The sequence below is a fragment of the Rhinatrema bivittatum genome, chromosome 13 (genome assembly GCF_901001135.1).
Source record: "Rhinatrema bivittatum chromosome 13, aRhiBiv1.1, whole genome shotgun sequence".
Classification (NCBI taxonomy): Eukaryota; Metazoa; Chordata; class Amphibia; order Gymnophiona; family Rhinatrematidae; genus Rhinatrema; species Rhinatrema bivittatum.
In genome coordinates, this window is record NC_042627.1 from 63,883,121 (window position 1) to 63,905,019 (window position 21,899).

Genomic DNA, 21,899 nt, shown 5'->3' on the forward strand with positions numbered 1-21,899 from the left:
GTGCCAGCACATCAGCAGTGCTTCCTTGGCAAGGGCCTCATCAGGCAGTCACCAGCAATGCAATTTTAGTTGCCCAGATGATCAAGATTTTTCCGACCCTGCTAGAAATCCCCCCTCTACCAATAAGATACTCTATTGACATCACCGTTGTCAACATAAGTAAAACTAGCATTCAAGCAAAAATGTATGTGGGCCACTAGGTCAAAGTCAACCATCCTCATGTATGTTGTCTGCAGAACACATGAGTATAAACCATAGTGCAGAGTACTTCAGATCCACTGGGTCAGAGAAAGCAACTCACCTATCAGGGACTCTATGGTGGAAACCTCTCCCAGGTCATCCAGAAGTTCATGGATTGGATCATTGTGCTCAGGAGCAATAGCATCTTGGTGATCTAACAGCAGCTAGAGTAACAGCAATACACATGATTATTCTTCAACTCAAGTTAAAGACACATGATCTCATATACGACAGAGGACATATCACATGGTCTCTTTCAGGGCATAGAGTCGAGGACTATCATGTTACCCATGACTGAGCACATTGCATGATTTGCAACCCTTCAACTTTCAATGATCATACAGAATATCTGTAACTCAGGGACAGGAAGAGACATCTCTCATTCACTTGTCAATAAAGGACGTTAAAAATGTACTTCAGCCTAGCTGACTCAAAAAAGCTAACTGGGTGGAAATGAAACCTGGAAAATAGAAATGGAGAAATGACATGAAATGGAGATAATTTTGTTTTCCTTAGTGTAGATAGATGGACTCAGGACCAATGGGTTGTGCTCCCCTGCCAGCAGATGGAGACAAAGCTGACAGTTACCCTAGATACACCCCTGCAGTGACCTCAGCCCTTCAGTATTCTCTTCAGAAGCCACTATGGACATACTATTGAAAAAGATAGATTTAAAAACTTGATTAAAAACAGATAACCGTAACTGTACTCAACCAAACAAACACTGAACCCCAGTAAGATCATAGATGCCCTGATCTAGATGCCCGTAATCTCTTGGAATTGATATCCACTCCATGGGTGAATCCTTGGCACCGTTCTTGGGCAGCCGAGGGCAGGATACTGAGTCCATCTGTCAACACTAAGGAAAATGAAATTATCAGGTGAGTAATTTCTCCATTTCCTAGCCTGTAGACAGATGGACTCAGGACCAATGGGATATACAAGAGCAACTCCCGATTGGGGCGAGACGCTGCCCGCATACCAGTTAATACAGCCCTTGCAAAGACTGCATCTTCTCTGGCCTGTACATCCAGGAGATAGAACCTGGAGAAGGTGTGCAAGGAAGACCACGTCACCGCTCGGCAGATATTGATGGAAGAGAGCAGTCTAGTTTCCGCCCATGAGACTGACTGAGCCCTAGTGGAATGAGCTTTAACCTAAAGGGGGTAATGGCTTTCCTGCCTCCACATAGGCTCCCATGATCACCTCCTTAATCCAGCGAACTATGGTAGCCCGCGAAGCTGGTTCACCCTGCTTCCTTCCACCGAGAAGGACAAACAGGCAGTCTGTTTTTCGGACTGGTTCTGAAACTTCCAGATACCGCACCAAAAGTCTACCGACATTCATTTGACGGAGGAGGTGATATTCCTCCGCATCCCTGTGCTCATCTAGGGAAGGTAACGAAATGGGCTTATACAAATGAAACTCCGAGACTACTTTAGGAAAGAAGGATGGAACGGTACGAAGCAGTAACACATCCGGAGGTTCGGTTCCCGCCACAGCAATGCTTGCAGTTCAGAGACGCGACACGCCAAGCATATAGCCAACAGGAGCACTGTTTTCAAGGTTAATAAATGCAAGGAAAGACCGTGCAGCGGCCGAAAGGAGGGGCCTACCAAAAATTCCAATACTAGATTAGCATTCCACAAGGGATGACATTCTTGAGGTCCAGGATGGTGTGAAAGGAACTTTCCTTCTTGGGTATGATGAAATAGATGGAATAACACACCACACTTTCCTGGGGCATAGGTACTGGTATTACAGCCCTCATCCTGAGGAGCCTTAGAAGAGTAATCTCCACTGCCTGATTTTTGTGCTGGGAGTGGCAAGGAGACATCATGAATACGTCCAGAGGAGTGCTGCGAAATTCCAGTACATATCCTTCTCGTATGACTTCCAGTACCCACTTGTCCAAAGTGATCTAGACCCACTTTTGGTAAAAGAGAGACAGTTGACCCCTTATTGCCTCGTTCCGAATATGGGTTGGTAAAATTTCATTGGGAGGTTCGGGACGATCCTGACCCTGAACCTGCCTCTCCTCTTGGGCTGTCAACTATGAAAAGACCGAGTTCTTCCAAAGGGCCGAGACCTCTGAAATATCAAGATTTGTAGGGGCAGAAATGTTGAGTTCCCTTGGACCGGCCCTTCATAGGTGAGGGGCACTGCAACTGCTTATCTTCCGGCTGCTACCACTGATGCCACTTCTCTGGCTGAAGTACGGACTAAATCCGAGCTTGCGTCTGCAAAAAAGGCAACGGCAGGTTCCATAGCCACTCTGAGGTTCACCCCTGAGTCATCCACCTCTTGAGAGAGAAGTAGGTATGTACGTGCTACCAGGGCACAAGAAGCAATCTGTAAGGGCATTGCTACTGCGTCAAAGGTTTGTTTAAGGATAGACTCCATCGTGCACATCCTTTAAGGCCGCTCCTCTTCCCACTGGGATAGTTGTTCACTTAGAGACAGCGCAAACCAGTGCATTCACTTTAGGGAAACGCAAACGCTCTCTCACTGCTGGATCCAGCAGGTATAGAACTTCTAATCCCAGCCCCCTTTAAAACTTGCTTCTGGGGCATCCCATTCCAGGTCAGTCAACTCCTGGATGGCTTCCAGTACTGGGAAGTAGCAAGAGGCTTTGTGCAAGGAAATGGGATTCTTCTTTGGTTCCATCACAGATTCTGCTCCAGGAGCTCCCAGCGTTTTCGGGGTCTGGGAAACCAAGCCCGGCAATTCATCTTCTATGAAAGAAATGTAACATGGACTGATACGGTTCTAATCCCGGGGGAATTTCCCCTTCTTCCAAGGGATCTTCCTTTTCATCTGTGCCATCAGGGTCCCCACTAGGGATATCTCTGGTCAGGCGGGACATGCCTCGAGGTCTACCAACAGGCATGGGAGAGGGAGCCAGCTGGGGTTCCATCCGGACAGGGGCAAGCGAGGAAGTGGACTGCGCCTGTACAAAGGCCTGTAGTCCCTGAAAAAATTCCTCCCAAGAGAAGGCCATCTGGACAATGCCTAGCCCAGGGGGAACTGGGGTGGGCCCAGCCAAGTTTCCCTCTCCCATGGAAGACCCAAGCCAAGGGGTTACTCAGATCCAGAGTACTTCCAGTTAAGGCTGCCAATCCGTCACCTGAATGGGAGGAGCCGGGCTCAGCAAAGTCCAGGGAGGCCAAATCTCCTTGAGCTGATACAAACTGGAACCCAGGTCAGGCTGAGAAGCCCTAATATGACAAGCAGCACAGAGAGCAAGGCGCTTATGTTTCTTGGCTGCCAGCGCCACTGGCGGTGGGAACTGTGCGTTCAATCAGCTCACGCTTAAAAATTTGTGCGCACAAATTCTGAGCACCTAGGCGGGGAGCGGCTAGGTCCCCACACAGCCCATGCGCCCGGCTTTTCCTGTATCCTGCGCTTACTTTATTGTGCGCGTTAAGTATGTGTACGACATTATGTGCACAGCGCGTGCACAGAGCCGACGCACTGCACGTACCAACGTCCTATGGCGGGCAACATGACACGCACAAAGATGCGCACAAGATAGCGCCACTGCAGCCCACCAAACTTAAAGCGAGGCCTAGCCACTCAACCCGCTTCGAAGCCCACTTCCTTATGCCCCAAAGGAGTCGGGAAACAACATCTGTACGGTGCACTGAACAAGGAGACGAGAGGATTTCTTACTGAAACCTCTCTTCTCTGAAGATAAATCTTCTTCCCTTTCTTTTTTTAAACTTACCTGGGCTCAGTGCTTACCTGCTGAGTACAGAGACTGTCTCCAGCTGTGGGGGGGAGAGGGCTTTGGCCATCACTGCCGTGCTCGGCGTCCTGCACCCGCTGCCGTTCAGCTGCTTGAGCAGCAAAGTTCTCGCCAGGAAAGCAGCGACCGGACCAGGGCACAACTCTGAGGGATCTCGGAAATCACCTCAGGAATTCTCAGCTGAGGGTGGGACCTTTAGGTATCACCGCAAGAGAGCAGAGCTCAATCTTCTCTTCAGTTTAAAAGTAGAATTTCTTCTTCTAAAAGGTACAGTGATCCCCAAAAGGAAAAGCATGTCTACATCTGCTGGAGACAGAGAAATACTGAAGGGCTGAGGTCACTGCAGGAGTGTATTTAGGGTGATGTCAGCTTTAGAAACCTGACTCCATCTCCATCTGCTGGCAGGGGAGCATAAACCCATTGGGGTCCTGAGTCCTTCTGGCTACACACTAGGAAAAAATATATTAATGTAATTTTTTCCAGAAATCAAAGATTTTAACATAGTAGTACTTCAGTGTTCCCTAATCTCTCTGGGAGCCAAGTACTCTCTCAATGATAACACCTGCAGGGGACCAGAGAGCACCTGAATGTGGGTCTCCAGGAAGAACCCTACTCATCCCGCCTTTGCCCCCCCTAAGTTCATCTGGTTGGGTCAGGCCTCTTCAAGAGAGATTCCGAAATGCAAACACAAACCTCTAGGTCATTCACCACAAGGAACCTCTCTGAAGGATTTAATCAAGGGAGTTAGCAATGCGATTGATCAATACTTACAGTGTGTGTGTTGATTATTTCGCCAATGGAAATGTAGATTACTGGTTTGGAAAGTGTCACCAGGTCTGAATATTCATCCACATTAAATTTCTCCTCGGGTTCAGAGACTTCACAGGCAGATTGAAAAAAACGCCTGAGGACAGAACAAAAAGGCATTTAAACCAGCTCAGCGTCATCGCTGGATGTTCAGTTGTTATGCGTGCAGTGGGATAAAAATCATTGCAACAGTGTATGATCACAGCTATTCAGCCTCCAAGCGCAGCTGGTACAGACACGAGATCTGAAGCTGCTTTCAACACAGCCTGCTGGACGGGCTTTCCAGTGGAATTCTACTCCTGCACCATTCTGGCTCTGCCCCTTGGTGTACGGCAAAGACCGAACAAGAACCGAAGGCAAAACATTTTGGGGTAAATTTTCTAAGGCTTCGTCGGAAACTGAGCGGGTAAAATTGGGGATTACATGGGTAGATTTGGCCAAATCTCCCTAACTAGATTTTCAGCTGGCTGAAAGGACGCCTGCACTTTCGCAGCGCCCTTACTTTTAGCCGCTGTATAAAGCATTCCCAGGGATGGAACTTGGTTGGGGGAGAAAACTACGCACATCCGCTGAAGTTTCAAAAATGTATGCGTGTGGTCAACCCGGATACATTTATTTAGCGAACACTGATATTTTGCAAGCCCTAAGCTCCTAGTGAGTCATGAAATAAAATAAATACAATTCTCCGTATGGAAAATAAAATAAGGCAAAATATAGTTCATATAAGTAAAAAAAATGTCAATAATCAAACCAGAAAATACAGCAACAAAACGCCTAGTGGTTAGAGCAGTGGCTATGAACCAGGAGACCAGGGTTCGAGTCCTGCTGTCACTCCTTGTGACCCTGGGCAAGTCACTTTACCCTTCACTGCCTCAGGTACAACCTTAGATTGTAAGCCCTCTGGGGATAGAGAAATACCTACAGTACCTGAATGTAAACCGATGTGATCTGTCAAATCAAATGCCGGTATATAAAAATATAAAATAAAATAAAGCCTAAAAACAGTTGCAATCAATTTGTGCTAAATCACAATTTCACAGAATTTATTTATTATTTATTTAAAGGTTTTTATGTACCGATAGCCGTTTGCACATCGTATCGGTTTACAAGTAACTTACAAAAAGATAGAGAAAATAACCAGAATGTTAACTCTCGCCTCGGGAAGGCCCGACAGAAAAATAAATATTTCTTTTCCTGTCAGACGATGAAATAGGTTCTTGACAAAGCACCAAGGGGAGTGAATTTCAAAGCACTGGCCCAGCGGTGGGAAAAGACCTGGCACGGGTTTCATCCAGATGAATCGCCAGCACCGAAGAGACCCGAGAAGGGACGATTTCTGTGAATGCCAAGCTCCAGTATTTACACTCCCACTAGGGAGGACTATGAGGAAGTCTGGGATTTGAACCCGTGACCTGCAGACAAAGGCAGAGGAGCAAGGAGAGAGCCACAAAGACAGAAGGAAGGTGAAGCTCCTGCTAAACGCACATTTTCTAAGAATGAAGACATCTATCCCATTGGATGAGGGAAGGACCGAGCACCAAGACAGAACAATAAATAAGGCCGGCTAGAAAAAAAAAAAAGGAATTTTTGCTGGCATAACAGCATCCTGGGATGTCTTTCTGCTCCTAGCTCCTCCCCGCTAGACCTCCCATGCCTTGGTTCTTGAATCTTTGCAACTGGACCTGCTTGTCCAAGTTCCTGATCCCCTGTGGGGCACTCCCCCCCCCCTGGATTACAGCCTCTTGCCGGGCTAGGGAGCCACACAGCTCATCCCTGGACTTGGCTTCCAGACCCCATGAGCCTCTGGTTCCTAGTTCCAGACGAGGCGCACGAGCTGCCAGTCAGTGCCTGCACATGCACATTTTAGATAGATAATCACAGGCTCTTCGAACACAAATAATGCGGGTAGCTTGTGTTTAAAGATCAGATAGGTTTGTGCAGCCTGAAAAGTACGTACATCCTCAGATAGGAAGCTTAGTAAAAATGCACCCTTTCATCGCGCTGCTTGATCTCTCACCTGAATTTCTGGTAGGACTGTGAAAGATACTCGTTGATGATACCCAGGTGGGAATTGTCCCCCAGGAACATTTTGTTGGATGCTGCATGCTGGAGCATCTTGGCAATGGAGCCCAAGTTTCTACGTTGGTCTGTGGTCAGCTGGCCTCCAGCCGAGAGGTCAATTATGTCGAAGGCATCGGGTGCAACAATAGCTGGGTTCATGTAGCGATAATACAGCAGATTGCCGACGATCTAGGAAAGAGTCAAATGGAGATATGATGGCAGCCGCCCGGAAAGAGCGAACGATTCAGTGTTCTTTACCGGGCGGTGCCACCGGCAACACCTTAGCATCATCGGGGTATGGCTCATTTCTAGCTCTGGGCTCTCCTCTTGACTATTTGATAAGCCCTCCTTCCTCTGATTCCCTGCCCCCCCCCCCCCCCCAGCTACTTATTTCAACAACTAACAGCCTAGACTTGCACAGCGGCAATGGCGTAAACAGCATGGACGTAACAGCAGTGGTACGGCTGCATCGGGTTAACCATGGTTAAAACCCAAAACTGAGAGCTGCACTGGTTGCCTGTGGCCTTGACCTACAATTTAAGGACCGTCACATTCATTTTTAAAGGCCCAGGGTAGTGAGGCATCTGATTACTTGAGATCAGTGTTATCTGATTTTGTCCCTGGCTGCTGTATACATTTATTATCAGCTCCATCATTTATCAGAGTCTAGAGCTGCTGGACCCACATTGTGCAATGCTCTCCCTTTGTCAATATGTCTTGAGGAAAGTTATTCAACTTTTAGAAAGAAAGTCAAAGCTTATTATTTTTTGCAGACATTTGATGGGGCTTGGATTACATTAATGATTTGCCGGTACTGGTAAGTTCTGTTTCAGCCAGATGTTTAGGTTTTTATGTGCCTCGTTTTTATTTTAACTTGTTTTGTGATTGTTTCTCCATATGTACTGTATTTCCTATTTTTAATGATGTATTCTGCTGAGGATAACAGATGGTAAGTTCGGCAGAAGATAAACGGTTTTAAATAAATACGCGGAGAGGCTGAATGCTGTGGACAACAGCTTCCACTAAGTTCTGGGAGCTTTGTGCACTATTATAAAAGCCGGGAATAAGACAGGGGGACCTGGGTGTCGTTCTTGTATGAATCACAGTGCAGAGTGGCAAGGCCTGAAGGGCCCTACCAGTGCAGGTGACGATAACAGTTTCTGGGCATGTGAGGGCAGCGGTAGGAAAGGAGTTGAAAATTCAGGTGCTGGGTTGAATATGGGAATTTATTTGCTCATCTTCGCACAGTGGAAAGATTAGAGCTGGGGGAGCCTGTAGCACAGTCTGGAAGCCTGGCTTGCTTTCTGGGTGCTGCGGACCTCCAGATTTCCCTGGCCACAAGCAAACGCCATCAGGCCACTGATAGGAGGAGGATATTTGTTTTGTGCTGGAAGAGCAAAAAGTGTCCAAGAAAAAAAAAAAAGTCACGTTGCATTACTCTTAATTCTGCCACTTCCTAGCATTTTTTTTTTTTTTATTTAGAAGTTCTTACATTCCTCCATATTTGATAAAAATCGTTCTAGGCAGATCACACAATCAAACACTTGACAATAAAATTGCAAACTACATAAAAATGGTACAGGTTAATTCAGATGGGCTGGAAGGCACACATGGCGCCAGAGGCCAGAAACGGGCACTGCTTATTGGATTATGGCTCCCCCAACATCTTCAGATCAGACAGATGCATGCAAAATACACGGAGCGGAAAGCATTACTTGGAGAACCTGCAGATTTTTAGCTTAATAGCGCCTGAGTGACCGTGGACAGGAGGGACATGGTACACTGGTCAGAGACTATGGTTAGAGCCAGAAGGCCATGGCATTCGTCAGTCCCCATCAGAGGGAGCTGGCAGTTCAGCAAAGGCCCTGCTTAATTTGTCTCACGTTTACAGTGAGGACGCGAGGTCAAATTCTCCACAATTTATTTTAGAGCAGGAATATGCTTCTTGAATGAAACACCATTCTTTCTGTGTGGGAACTGCCTTAGGCAAACAGTCGAACATAAAACGTTTCACCTAGGAATGAACTGTTAAAAAAAAAAAAAACCAACAAAGTCTGAATAACTTCACCTGCAGAGAAACTCTACAGTCGATGGCTCAGTGCAGAAAAGCAGAGAACTAGAAAACAGAGAAGAAAAGACCTTTCAGGTGAAGGAACAAAGGCTGCAAAGGCGAGAGAAGCAGCTACAGACAAGAATCCACAAGCAAACACAGCATTAGAAACCAAGTGCAGAAGATGTAATTCACCAGATCAACAGCAGAGGGAGCAATGCTTAAGAAAATCCCCAAACTTATCCCACACCCCATTCCCACAGCTACAGAACAGGCTCTAGTATGGAAAAAAACAAAAAACGTTTTGTTGTGTAGAAGAAACCCTGCTCCTAAGGATCCCGCTGTATGTACCTCCGCAGGACAGTCACAGGACGCAAGGGGCTGGTTTGTGCACACTGGTCCTGAACAATTTCCCAGCCCTCAAGAGGGTAGTACAAAGCTACAAGAATCTAAAACAAGTCAAACCTTCAAAATTCACAAAAACAGCCTGCACATGCATGTGTGTCCATCCTAACTAGGGACGTTAGGTCCTGCAGGGGTGAAAATTCCCCCTAATGAGCAGTTAAATGTAACCGCACTGTCATCTTCTCGCTTGTTAGAATTCTGACCTGAAGCAGAGAGCATTAGCTCTCGAAAGCAAGTCAAGAAACATATTGCTAGTCCAATAAAAAGGTATCACTTGATATATATATATTTTTATCTTTATTTCCAGTTTCATCAGACGGCTAGATTCTGGCCATGCAAATTTGGGTGGTCCCAGGGTCAGAGGAAGAACTTAGCCGGCCAGCACTGATTTTTTTGGCATTATAGTTAATCAGAGTTAAGCCTTAATTTCGGCTGGCTAGGTAGTGGCTGAAAGTGAGCCTAAGACAGCCAGCTAGAACACAGCCATGCTACCCTGCCATGAAAATCAGCCCCGATGTTTTAATTTTGTACTAGGAGCATCTGCGCAGGCTATTTGTTGTGCTCTGAAGGTGCACGAGCGTTTGTGAGTGAAGGCCGGCACCGGTGTGAACGCAGGCTCAGATGGGAGAGAGAGAGAGAGAGAGACTGCGGCCCAGCAGTTACCTTCAGCAGCTCATCCTCGCCCGCGTCGGGGAATTTCTCATGTAGTGAATCTTTCAGCACCTTGGCGATGTAGCGCATCCCGTAACTGGAAAAGGGAAAGAAGCAAGAGAGATCGTAGTAAGGAAGCAAAAGGAAACTGGGAGGTGAAAGATAACGCCCACTCACCATCCCCGAGGAGACATAACCTCTCTTCTCTGTACTCACGGGATTTTATCTACCGAACCGATGATGGCCGACAGGAACTTGTCTGTCACCGTGCGCATGTTCTTGATGGAAGCATCCAGCCTCGTCCTCACTTCCTCGTGAGACAGTGCTTGCTCAGGCGTAACATCGTAGGGCAGTTTGCTGCAAAACAGGGCACGCAGGAGAGCTGAGAGCAGGCACTTCCTGTAAGGAGTGCGGCCTTGCGCCTTTTTTTGGGTGCTGCTGAACCCCCGACCTCAACAGCCAATACTGGTTAAGGTCATCCCTCTCACTTCCCCTCCCCCCCCCCTTGGGATCTCCCCTCATTCAGAGGGGCTCGGGACTGCTGCTGGTCCGATCTCGGCTGCGCCCGCTTCTTCTGGATTCCTGCCCCGCCCCCATCATAAGCTCGTTCACTTTCATAACATTCCCTCGATGAACCAGAGTTCTCTCACACGAAGAGATGTTCCCCAAGTCACAGCGAGAAGGGCACAAGGAAACAATTCAATTAGATGTGTGCAAAGCAGTGTGAGAAAGCAAGGAGAGAGGGGCTGGGCATGACGCAGCCCAGCGCTGTTGTACCTGGCCTCTCCAGTCTGAGTCTCCATCTGGTTGACCCAAGACTTGTAAATATCCACGGGATCCGTCTTAATGTTGAGCGACTTGTCATCCATGATCTCCTTTACCACGGGTGCCAGGATCTGCCTTAGGGCATTCTGGCCACGGGCGCCCCGATTGAAGCTGACCACCATCTTAATGACCGTGGGGTTCCCCGTGACAATCTCATGCAGCTGGTCTACCTTGGACCTGGGAGAGAATAAGGACTGTGAAATACTATCCACTGGTCACTCCTGCTGCTTCCCAGCGATATCATTCACCATGGATTATGCATTTGTTTATTTAAAAACATTTCTTCATCGCTCTTCCAGATTTAAAAAAAAAAAAAATCACTCAAAGCAATGTACAATTATCAAACAAAATATTTCAAACCAAACATTTAAAACCATAACAAACAAATCACATAAATCTGCCGCTACCTTCCTTATCAGCTCTGCTTCATGCCAAGTTTTCAGCCCTTTCCAAAATTTTAACAATTCTCTCTGTCCTCTTAAATAACTTGGCAATTCATTCCACAATTTCGGTATTGCGGAAGAAAAGGCCTTGTTCTGCAAACATTTCAACATTTTTACAGGAGGCAATTGAAGCTGTGGTTTCAAGTTTGTTCTCAACTCCTGCTTAGCATGGCCTCTAAATTGAGGCAGAGCAATTCCATGTGAAATTTTAAAAGCTGGTAATAAGCATTTGAACTTACACCGTTGCACTATAGGTAACCAATGCAATTTCAAAAGGAACGTTTTCCCATAAGACATTCACAGTTCTTCACTAACTGAAAACACTGGAGCCTTAAATATGCCAGAAGATCCAGAAAATTCTAGACTGGGGGAGGGGGGCCTTTTGTTGAAAGACTGCAGATTTTTTACTCACTGACTGCACCAAATTTCAAAGGGAAAATCATGACGAGTTTTCTCTCCGAAACCCCGGGACTTCAGCACCAGTGTTTTGTTATGCATAATTTTTTTTTTCGTGGAAAAGTTGCACACATTGATCTGAAAACAGAATCTACGCAGGTTGTTTTCCCAATTCCATTCAAAAAACACGCCTCCAGGACTTCAAATGTGCATGCTGAGGGAACCTACCCGGTGGATTCATGGAAGGCAGATTTTGAAAATGGCACATTCTGATTGGCTGTCGGCATGGTCAGCCTTTCTCTCTTCATTGACTCTTCTGGGTTTTTGTTTATCTTAATTTTTTTTTTTTTAAATGACACGGCATCCACTGTGGCACCTTTTCCATAAGTAAAGCTCCGCTCCCAAGGGCAATGGAGAAATTACTTACCTGATAATTTTGTTTTCCTTAGTGTAGACAAATGGACTCGGGACCAATGGATTATGTGCTCCTCTGCCAGCAGATGGAGACAGAGTCAGGTTTCAAAGCTGATGTCACCCCTGCAGTGACCTCAGTATTCTCTTCAAAAGCCACTGTGGACATTCTATTGAAAAAACGATTTAAAATCTGATTAAAAACAGGTAACTGTAAATCCACTCAACCAATCATAAACACTGAACCTCAGTAAGATTATAGATGCCCGTTCTTGGGTAGCTGTGGGCAGGATGCTGTGCATATCGAAGCTCTATGGTGGGTAATACAGGCACAAAAACGTGCGCATGATGGCGCAGCTGCGGCCTACCATGTGGTGTGCCGACCAAGCCCAAAGCAGAGCCTAGCCCACCAGGGGGCCACTCAACCTGCTCGGAAGCCCACTTCCCCTTACCCCAATGGGATTGGGAACAATGTCGGTATGGCGCCAAAACCCCTCCAACATCTCTGAATCAGGAGGAAATCCTTGTCTTTTTTTTTTTTTAAACTTACCTGGGCTCAGCACTTACCGGCTGAGTACAGAGACTGTCTCTGGCTGCGGGGGGAGAGGGCTTTGGCCATCCCCACTGCGCTCGGCTTCCTGCACCCGCTGCCTTTCAGCTGCTTCAGCAGCAAAGCCCACACTGGGAGCCGGCTACTGGACCAAGGCACAACTCTGAGGGAGCTCGGAAATCACCTCAGGAATTCTCAACTGGGGGAGGGACCTTTAGGTATCACCACCAATTTCTTCTTCCAAAAGCTACAGCGATCCCCACAGGGAACTCATGCCTACATCTGCTGGAGACGAAGAAATACTGAAGGGCTGAGGTCACTGCAGGGGTGTATCTAAGGTGACGTCAGCTTTGAAACCCGACTCAAGTCTCTATCCACTGGCAGGGGAGAATAAACCCATTGGTCCTGAGTCCATCTGGCTACACGCTAGGAAATATGTTTTTGGGTGCATTTCCCCGCTACCTGCCAGCCTGCTACCTACTACAGAGATGGAGAGCAACCAACTGAGGCCAGAACATACTTGATCTCTTCCTGAAGGGCTTTCTTGAAGAGTCCCAGCAGCAGGTACTCCTCCCTCTGATTGGAGGCATAGTTATACAGTGTGAAGATCACAGAGTCCATGAACTTCGTGGATTTGTTCTGAGGCATCTGGAAGATAAGCTTGGCCAAGTAGGTTGGGTTCGTCTGCAGTGGAGGACAAGGAAGAGAGCCCACGTCAACAACACACTCAAAAGAAAGGTTTTGCATAGCTGCAAACGATCAGAAGCAGCGACGTTTTCAACTCCTGAGGGGAGAGAACTTGTAAAAGGTAAAAATTCAACAGAAATTAGACCATTTTAGAAACAAGGATCAGAATAGTGAAAGAGTATAAAGTGGAGGTCCAGCAGGTAGGAAGATAAGAGAAGATGCACTGGCAAGGGTTGCAAATGTAAGGCGCGCTGAAGCCTGAATGCTCAAGCAAGACGGACAATGTCCAGCTGAGCATAGTTGCGGTTCTGTACAGATTAAGGACTTGCAGTAAAGGTCATAGAGCACCCCAGCGTTTGCCTTTGAAAATCCCATGGAGGCTAAGCTAAAACGCAGAGGGAATCTCTGCACATATCTCAGCAAGCCCACCCCCTGAGAGGGCAATTCCCTGCAGACCCACCCCCCCCCCCTCCGTGCCTGCAGAGAATCCCTTCAAAAGCTGCCCTGGAAAGGGCAGGGAGGGCTACAATGCAGAAATACGAGTCCGAGAATGATGGCAACTCAAAGCGTTACCTGCAACAGATAGAAGAGATGCTGATAGGCCTCCAACTTCTCTCTCTTCTCCTTGCTCAGGGCTTTCAGCCCTCCCTTCTGCTTGTTCATCATCATCATATCCGACAGCTGCTCCTTGTTCTTCTTTGTCAGCTTCTTACTGTGTGAAACAACTTCCTGAAGGAAAAGTTAAATGTAAGACCTTGATAAGACAGACTAAGAGAGCATTTGTAAAGAAGTTGGCCATAGAGGCAAAAACCCATAATCAAAACGTTTTAAAATTATATCAAAAGCAGAAAGCCTGCGAGGGAATTGGCTGAACCATTAGATGATCCAGGAGTTAACGGAGAAATTATTTACCTGATGATTTTTTTCCTTAGTGTAGACAGATGGACTCAGGACCAATGGGTTATGCTCCCCTGCCAGCAGGTGGAGACGGAGTCAGATTTCAAAGCTGACGTCACCATAGATACACCCTTGCGGTGACCTCAGTCCAAAGCCATTGTGGACATAATATTGAAAAAAATGTTATTAAAATATGATTAAAAAAACAGATGACCATAACTGTACTCAACCAATCATAAACACTGAACCCCAGCAAGAATATATTTTGTTTATTTATTTAATTTTATATACCGATATTCGTGGTAACATAATATACCCTGATCTAGGGACTGGATAAAGGCTTACACATAACATCTTGGATTCAATATCTACTCCATGGGCGAATCCTTGGCACCATTCTTGGGCAGCCCTGGGTGGGATGCTGAGTCCATCTGTGACACTTAAGGAAAACAAAATTATCAGGTAAGTAATTCCTCCATTTCCTAGCGTGTAGCCAGATGGACTCAGGACCAATGGGATGTACAAAAGCTACTCCTAATTGGGGTGGGAGGCTGCCTGCGGTCCTGTTAACACCGTGCTGCCAAAGGCTGTGTCCTCTCGGGCCAGACGATAGAACCAGTAGAAGGCATGCAAGGAGGACCACATCACTGCTCGGCAGATACTGATGGGAGACAGCAGTCTAACTTCTGCCCAAGAGACCGCCTGAGCCCTGGTGGAATGAGCTTTAACCTGAGAACATAATGGCTTTCCTGCCTCAACTTAGGCTCCCATGACACCTCCTTAATCCAGCGAGCTAAGGGAGCCTGCAAAGCTGGTTTGCCCTGCATCCTGCCACCGTGAAGGACAAACAGGTGGTTCGTCTTCCGGACTGATTTTTGAAACTTCCAGATACCGCACCAAAGGTCTACTGACATTCAAATGTTGGAGGAGGCAGCATTCTTCTGTGTCCTTAAGTTTATCTAGAGATGGCAATGAAATGGACAGATTCAAATGAAACTCCAAGACTACCTTGGGTAAGAAGGATGGAACGGTATGAAGCTGTAACACTCCTGGAGTCATCCAGAGGAACAGTTCCTGACACAACAAAGCCTGAAATTCAGAGATGCGACATGCCAAGTATATAGCCACCACGAATGACATTTAAGGTTAATAAATGCAAGGAAAGATTGCGCAGTGACTGAAAAGCAGGACCTGCCAAGAATTCCAATACTAGATTAAGATTCCACAAGGGAACCGGCAACCACAGGGGAGGTTGAAGGAGCTTCACTCTTTAGAAAATGGACCACATCTGGGCGAGCCGACAGGGAGGCTCCGCTCACCTCAACCCTGAAACAGGAGAAAGCCACTATCTGCACCTTCAAGGAATTAAGGGCCAAACCTTTATTCAAGCCATCCTGGAAAATTCCAGAATAAGTGGGATTTTGACTGCCTGAGGGGGGACACCGCGTTCCTCGCACCAGGCCTCAAATATTCTCCAGACACGCACATACACTAAGGACATGGAGAACTTCAGAGCACGAAGTAAGGTGATGATTACTGCCGCAGAATATCCTCGCTTTATCAGGCGAGCCCTCTCAAGGGCCAAGACCGTAAGACAGAATCGACTTGGATCCTCGTGAAGAACCAGTCACTGCTGCAGCAGATCCCTGTGCAGTGGGAGGCCCGGATCAACCAGTCATTCAAGTATGGGCGCACCAGGATTCTCTCTTTTCTCAATGCTGCCGCTACAACCACCATAATCTTGGAAAATGTTCTGAGGGCAGTGGCTAGGCCAAAGGGCAGAGCCCAGAATGGATAATGGCAACCCAGTACTACAAAGCGTAGGAAAAACATTGGTGTTCTTGACGGATTGGAATATGTAGGTAGGCCTTGGATAGGTCCAAGGAGGATAGGAACTCTCCTGATTGTATGGCCATCATCACAGAGCATAGGGTTTCCATGGAGAAATGATTCACTCGTAGATGTTGGTTAACGCTCTTGAGGTCCAGGATGGGGCGAAAGGAACCTTCCTTCTTGGGTACAATGAAATAGATGGAATAACGCCCAGTATTTTCCTGGAGCGCAGGTACTGGGATTATAGCCCTCATTCTGAGGAGCCTTAAAAGAGCAGTCTCCACTGCCTGCTTCTTGTGCTGGGGTGGCAAGGAGACACCATGAATATGTCCTGAGGAGTTCTGTGAAATTTCAGTGCATATCCTTCTTGTATGACCTTCAGTACCCATTTGTCTGAAGTGATCTCGAACCACTGCTGGTAGAAGAGGGAAGGTTGACCACCTATCTCCTTGTTCCAGGGGTGGGTCATCAAAATTTCATTTGGGGGGGGGGTTCAGGAGAAGCCTGAACTTGAGCCTGTCCCTCTCTTGGGATGTCAACTACGAAAGTCTGAGACCTCCCAAGGGGCCGAGACCTCTGAAATGTCAAGTTTCTGTAGGGGCAAAAGTGTTGGGATCCCCTGGATCGACTCCTCATAGGCAAAAGGTGCTGTAACTGCTTTCTCTTATCTTCTATAGCAGGGGAACTGGAGATTCGCCCCATTTACTGGCCAGCTTTTCCAATTCACTTCCAAAAAGGAGCAATCCTTTAAAGGGCATCTTTGTAAGATTTGCCTTGAGGTTGCATCTGCTGACCAATTCCGCAGCCATAGCTTGTTTTCTGGCCGCCAACACAGAGGCCACTCCTCTCGCCAAAGTACGGACTAGATCTGAGCCCGCGTCAGCTAAAAATGTGGCGTTGGGTTCCATAACTGCTCTGGAACTCACCCCCAAGTCATCAACCTTGAGAAGAGTAGGCATGAATGAGCTACCAGGGCACAACAAGAAGTAATCTGTAAGGTCCTTGGCTACTGTGTCAAAGGCCTGTTTAAGGATGGATGCCATCTGTCTATCGTGTACATCCTTTTAAGGCCACTCCTCCTTCCACTGGAATAGTTGTTCACTTGGAGACAGCATAGACCAGCGCATCCACTTTAGGGAAATGCAAATGCTGTCTTCACTGCCAGATCCAGCAAGTATAGCACTTCTAACGCTGCGGCCTACCCCTAGTTCAAGACACCCGCAGTTTGTCTGGTGTCAGCGTTAATTGGTTGAGTGCACTGGCGGTCTCCAGTTTGGAAATTAGTTGAACTAGTTCAAGTTTTACTCAAGTTTAATCAAGTTATTTAAGCAAAGATATATCCACAATGGCTTTTCGAAGAGAATACTGAAGAGCTGAGGTTACTGCAGAGGTAGATCTAGAGTGACGTCAGCTTTGAAATCTGACTCAGTCTCCCATCTGCTAGCAGAAGAGCACAATACCCATTGGTCCCGAGTCCATCTGGCTATACACTAGGAAAACGAGATTGGTGCCTATGACCAGACAAATGGCTTCGCAAGCTCTATACAGGGACTTGCGCGCTGCTTTATAGATTTGGAATCAGAGAGGAACCTTTTCATACTGCTGCACAATTAGCTCCAGACGCAGACTGGTTTTCATAATTTCCTCCGGACCAACCCTGGAGAGATATTTGGGCAAATAAAAGTAGGGTGGACCCAATGGATCTTTTGCTCTTCTTTCAGCCTAACTGGTTAAGTAACACCTGACCCCCTCCCATCCGTCCGTGCTCAGTTGGTACCTGCAGCGTAATTCTGTTTTTCACAAGCAGTCCGATTTTAATGTCCATGAGGTTGAGGTCATTCTCCAGCTGCTGATTGGATCGGAGGAGGGTCACGACCTCCTCACGCAGCTTCATGACTTCCAGCTCCTCCTGGAAATCTTGGTCGCTCTGGTCCAGCAGATGCACAAATTTCCGCACCACCGCCATGGGAGGGTTTTCAGCATTGACTAAAGTGAAGAAAGAATACAGCAATCAGCTCCCATGTAGAACCAGAACAACTTGCATCTCGGAAAAGGACCAGACGTCAGCTTTCTACTTTGGCTAAAAAAAAAAAAGCAAACATGCTGGGGAAAGTGCTCCACAAGCCATTTATAACTCCTTGGTTTACAAGGGATGTGCCATCTTTGTAAAATGATAGAGAACACCAACAAAGTTAATTGTTTCAGTGCACGTCATTTCCAATTCAAAAGTTTTCTTTCGTTTTTGTCATTTCAGCACATGCTAAATTAAATCTAGCACACAACAAAATGACAAAAACAAAACCAAAAAACCCCAAACACATAATAAATTATTTTTCCCCCCCCCAAGTACACTCCTACGGTCCACTGCTTAGTATGTCCTGTGTAAAGATACTATCACTGTTGATGCTGTCTTCCCTGTGGGTCTGATCCCCTTCGGATGCCCCACGACAGCAAACTGGGAATGAAAACCCATGCTGGGACCGTGGAAGCCTGAACAATATGCCACTCAACGGGAGCGAGCCAGCCTGGGTGTGGCATCTAACGTTTAGGGGGAACGTTTGCACGGGTGAAACTGCGGGTTGCATGGATAAGTTGGCCAAATCCCTCCAGCTGGATTTTCAGCTGGCTAAAAGGACGCCTGCACTTTCGCAGTGCCCTTATTTTTAGCCGAAATATAAAGAGGCGTTCCCGGGGTTGGTACTTGGTTGGGGGAGAGAACTAAGCGCGAACGCTGGAATTCAACGAAGTAGGCGGGATAGTCAGCCCGTGTGCTTCGCTCTCCACATAACCGCGCGATCTTCCCACACAAGCTGCGTGTGGATAGATTGTGTAGAGGATCAGGTAAGGTTATCTGGGCTGAAAAGTATAAGGCACGCTTTATCAGTCAGGTGACTTACTGCCAATTTAACCCTTAAGGCAAAAAAACCAAAAAACAGCAAGAGGACAGTGGTCTTCGGAAGGACATTACAAATAGGGGAGAAAAGGGGAGTGGGTGCTGCAGAAGGACCTAGGACCGATCATATCAGATGATCTTAAGGTGAAAGACGAGTAAATGATAAAGAAAAAATGCCCGCTATCTTTTGTTGCTTTCCTTTCCTGGCTCTATATTTCGTGTATCTCTGTTTATTTGGCTCTCTTTTTAGGTTTTTGCCTTCAGCATTTTATTGGAACAGTAGCTGATAAATACAGACGTTTTTTGGGGTGGGTGGGTTATTTATTTATTTTTTTTAATTTCTCGCCATTCATTTTCTTCCTTCCTTCCATTCCCCCAGCTGCTTCCTCTCTCCCTCCATCTTTTTCCTCTCCTTCTCTTCCCCAGCCTCTATCCTCCCCTTACCTCCTTTCCGCTCTACCTAATCTCAGCGGGCCGCAGTGGAAACCTCTTCCTCTGCAGCCTGGCATGGGTTGCAGCTGCAGCTCCACCTTGCCCTGGCTGAGGAGCTGCAGTGAGCTGTTGCCGGGAATCAAACTTTTAGTCACTAGCGTGGCCAGGCCACCATGAACTTCCACCCGCGCTGGCTGAACAGCCTGACAAGGCAGAGTGGGAGCTGTGATCAGCAGAAATCAACAAGGTGCTGGGGCCTCGATACGGATCACCCCCGAGACCTCATTTACAATGCAGTGTCCTGTTTTGGAAGCTGCATCATGTCCAGGGGGACATGGCAGAGTAAAGGCAGGGATTATCCATATGAGCACGGTCTCCACCACCTTACCTGTACAGCCTTATGAATACATATACACACGTACTCGCATACACACGTACTCGCATACACACGTACTCGCATATGCGGGGGGAACGGAGAAATATGAAAATCAATATAAGTAATTTACAACTGACAAGTATTTGTTGGGTGAAAGAGAGGGCCCAGAGGAGTGGGGTCGTGATAAGAAGCTGGCAGGAGTAGAGGAGAATAAGCCAGGCATTACGCGCTCACGAGGACGTTAGTTGCATGGAGCACTCTCTGAGAACTGAAGAGGGCGTGGGACAGAGACGGGATCATCAGTGAGGCTACAAGCAGCAGACAAAAATCACACTCTGCTTTACTCTAATAGGTAGGAAAAAGGAAGAGCAGACGGGGTGGGCCTGCTGATGCCCCGCGTCACGCTGGGCAGAGCTCCCCCAGGCGGCTATGAATGTGCAGGAGGCAATGGGCCGATGATCCCTCCCACATGTCCCAGTTCAAATGTCCTTCCCACCACCCCATGCCCCAATTTCACTGTACTTACTTAGGGTTTTGTAGTCATCCCTTGCTTTATTGGCACGAATAAACGCCTGGATTTTCACAATGTCATTGATCTAACAGAAGAATAAAACAATCAGATATCTTAAGCTTGTGGCTGAAGGCCTGTGCTTTATGCAAGCCGGCAAATGTCACGTGGCCCTTACGTGATCCCTGAAGTACTGCAGTCTGTCTTTGTATCGCTTTCTAGCCTGATGCATCCTGATCACGGATTGAATCTGAAAAGGGAGAAAGCAAAGAGTCAGTGCCATGGGCAGATGGGCACTTGCCGAGGACAAGCTCCCCTCCACCTGCACAGAGCTCCCTACCTTTACTGCCTCATCGGAGTGATCTCTCATGTACTGCAGGCGATCCTGATAAGCCTTCCTCTGCTTCTGCCCCCGCCAGTAAGACTGAAAAGCAGATATAAAAATGTTTTTAAAATGTACACCCGGACTGGAGAGGGTGGGGGGAAATAATTCAGACGTAGATTATTGCTTAGTCATGAATGGCCAATGAGGAAGCCCCAAGTGAAGTCTTCTGCTGATTATTCGGAGTGACTCATGCTTTGTCCTAAAGGCAGCACTAACCCCGGTCACTAGGGTCGGGTGACAGTCTGTACAAACAGTTGGCCTTTCTCCATGTAACTTTGAGAGTTACATGGGTAGTCTTGACTAACTCAAAATGGATCCCCACTTAGCGGGTAAAAAGAAACTGCACAAGTATCTCACAATGTGTTTGCTTTCACCTGCATAAGAAATAGGCATTCCTGGGGCGTGGTGATGCGCACATATATTCATTTCTCTACTATGCATGTGTGGTCCCTGGAAGTCCGCCTATCATGGTAACTGTACTACCTCAACATTATGACCAAGGGTTACCCACTTGGTCTAACTGTAACCTAATCCAACTGAAGGCCTCTCTGAAATAGCTGACTGGCCACGAAAGGTGGAACAGACATCTAATGGAGAAATTACTTACTTGATAATTTCATTTTCCACTTGCAGTTCAGAGATGCAACATGTCAAGCACATAGCCACCAGTAACACAGTCTTCAATGTCAATAAGCGTAAGGAAAGACTTTACAATGTCCAAAATGAAGGACCTGACAAGAATTCCAGTACTAAATTGAGATGCCACAAGGGGACTGGTAACCATAACAGAGGTCGAAGGAGCTTCACTCCCTTCAGACAACGGGCCACTTCAGAATGGGCCGACAGGGAGGCCCCATTCACCTTACCCTTGAAACAGAAGAGAGCCGCTACCTGCACCTTCAAGGAGTTAAGGGCCAAACCTTTATTCACACTGAAATGCAAAATTTCCAGAATAAGTGGTATTTTGACTGCCTGAGGGTTGACGCCGCGTTCCTCGCACCAGGCCTCAAATATCCTCCAGACCCACATGTACTCTAGGGAAGTGGAAACTTCTGAGCTTTGAGTAAGGTGACAATTACTACCGCAGAATATCCTTGCTTCATCAGGTGGGCCTTCTCAAGGGCCAGACCGTAAGACAGAATAGAGTCAGATTCTTGTGAAGAACCGGTCCCTGCGCGGAGGGGGGGCACAAGGGGCTCTCCACCAGGAGTCTCCATATGTCCACATACTACGGATGCCTGGGCCAATCTGTGGCTACTATCAGGATTAATCCCCTGTGGCGATCAATTCTGCGAATATCC

The 21,899-nt window shown here is 47.2% G+C and overlaps 1 protein-coding gene across 1 annotated transcript in view; it reads right to left on the reverse strand.

Moving 5' to 3' along the window:
* Positions 1 to 21,899, reverse strand: part of IQGAP1 (IQ motif containing GTPase activating protein 1) — a 122,909-nt gene that overhangs the window by 17,734 nt on the left and 83,276 nt on the right. The window contains exons 20-31 of the mRNA XM_029574545.1: positions 20,554 to 20,637; positions 20,392 to 20,463; positions 20,232 to 20,301; positions 17,782 to 17,990; positions 13,848 to 14,003; positions 13,108 to 13,271; positions 10,740 to 10,964; positions 10,179 to 10,319; positions 9,975 to 10,059; positions 6,813 to 7,045; positions 4,760 to 4,892; positions 302 to 404 (exon numbers count right to left, since the gene is read on the reverse strand). Coding sequence (XP_029430405.1) covers positions 302 to 404; positions 4,760 to 4,892; positions 6,813 to 7,045; positions 9,975 to 10,059; positions 10,179 to 10,319; positions 10,740 to 10,964; positions 13,108 to 13,271; positions 13,848 to 14,003; positions 17,782 to 17,990; positions 20,232 to 20,301; positions 20,392 to 20,463; positions 20,554 to 20,637 — 1,675 coding nt within the window. The remainder of the gene's footprint in view (positions 1 to 301; positions 405 to 4,759; positions 4,893 to 6,812; positions 7,046 to 9,974; positions 10,060 to 10,178; positions 10,320 to 10,739; positions 10,965 to 13,107; positions 13,272 to 13,847; positions 14,004 to 17,781; positions 17,991 to 20,231; positions 20,302 to 20,391; positions 20,464 to 20,553; positions 20,638 to 21,899) is intronic.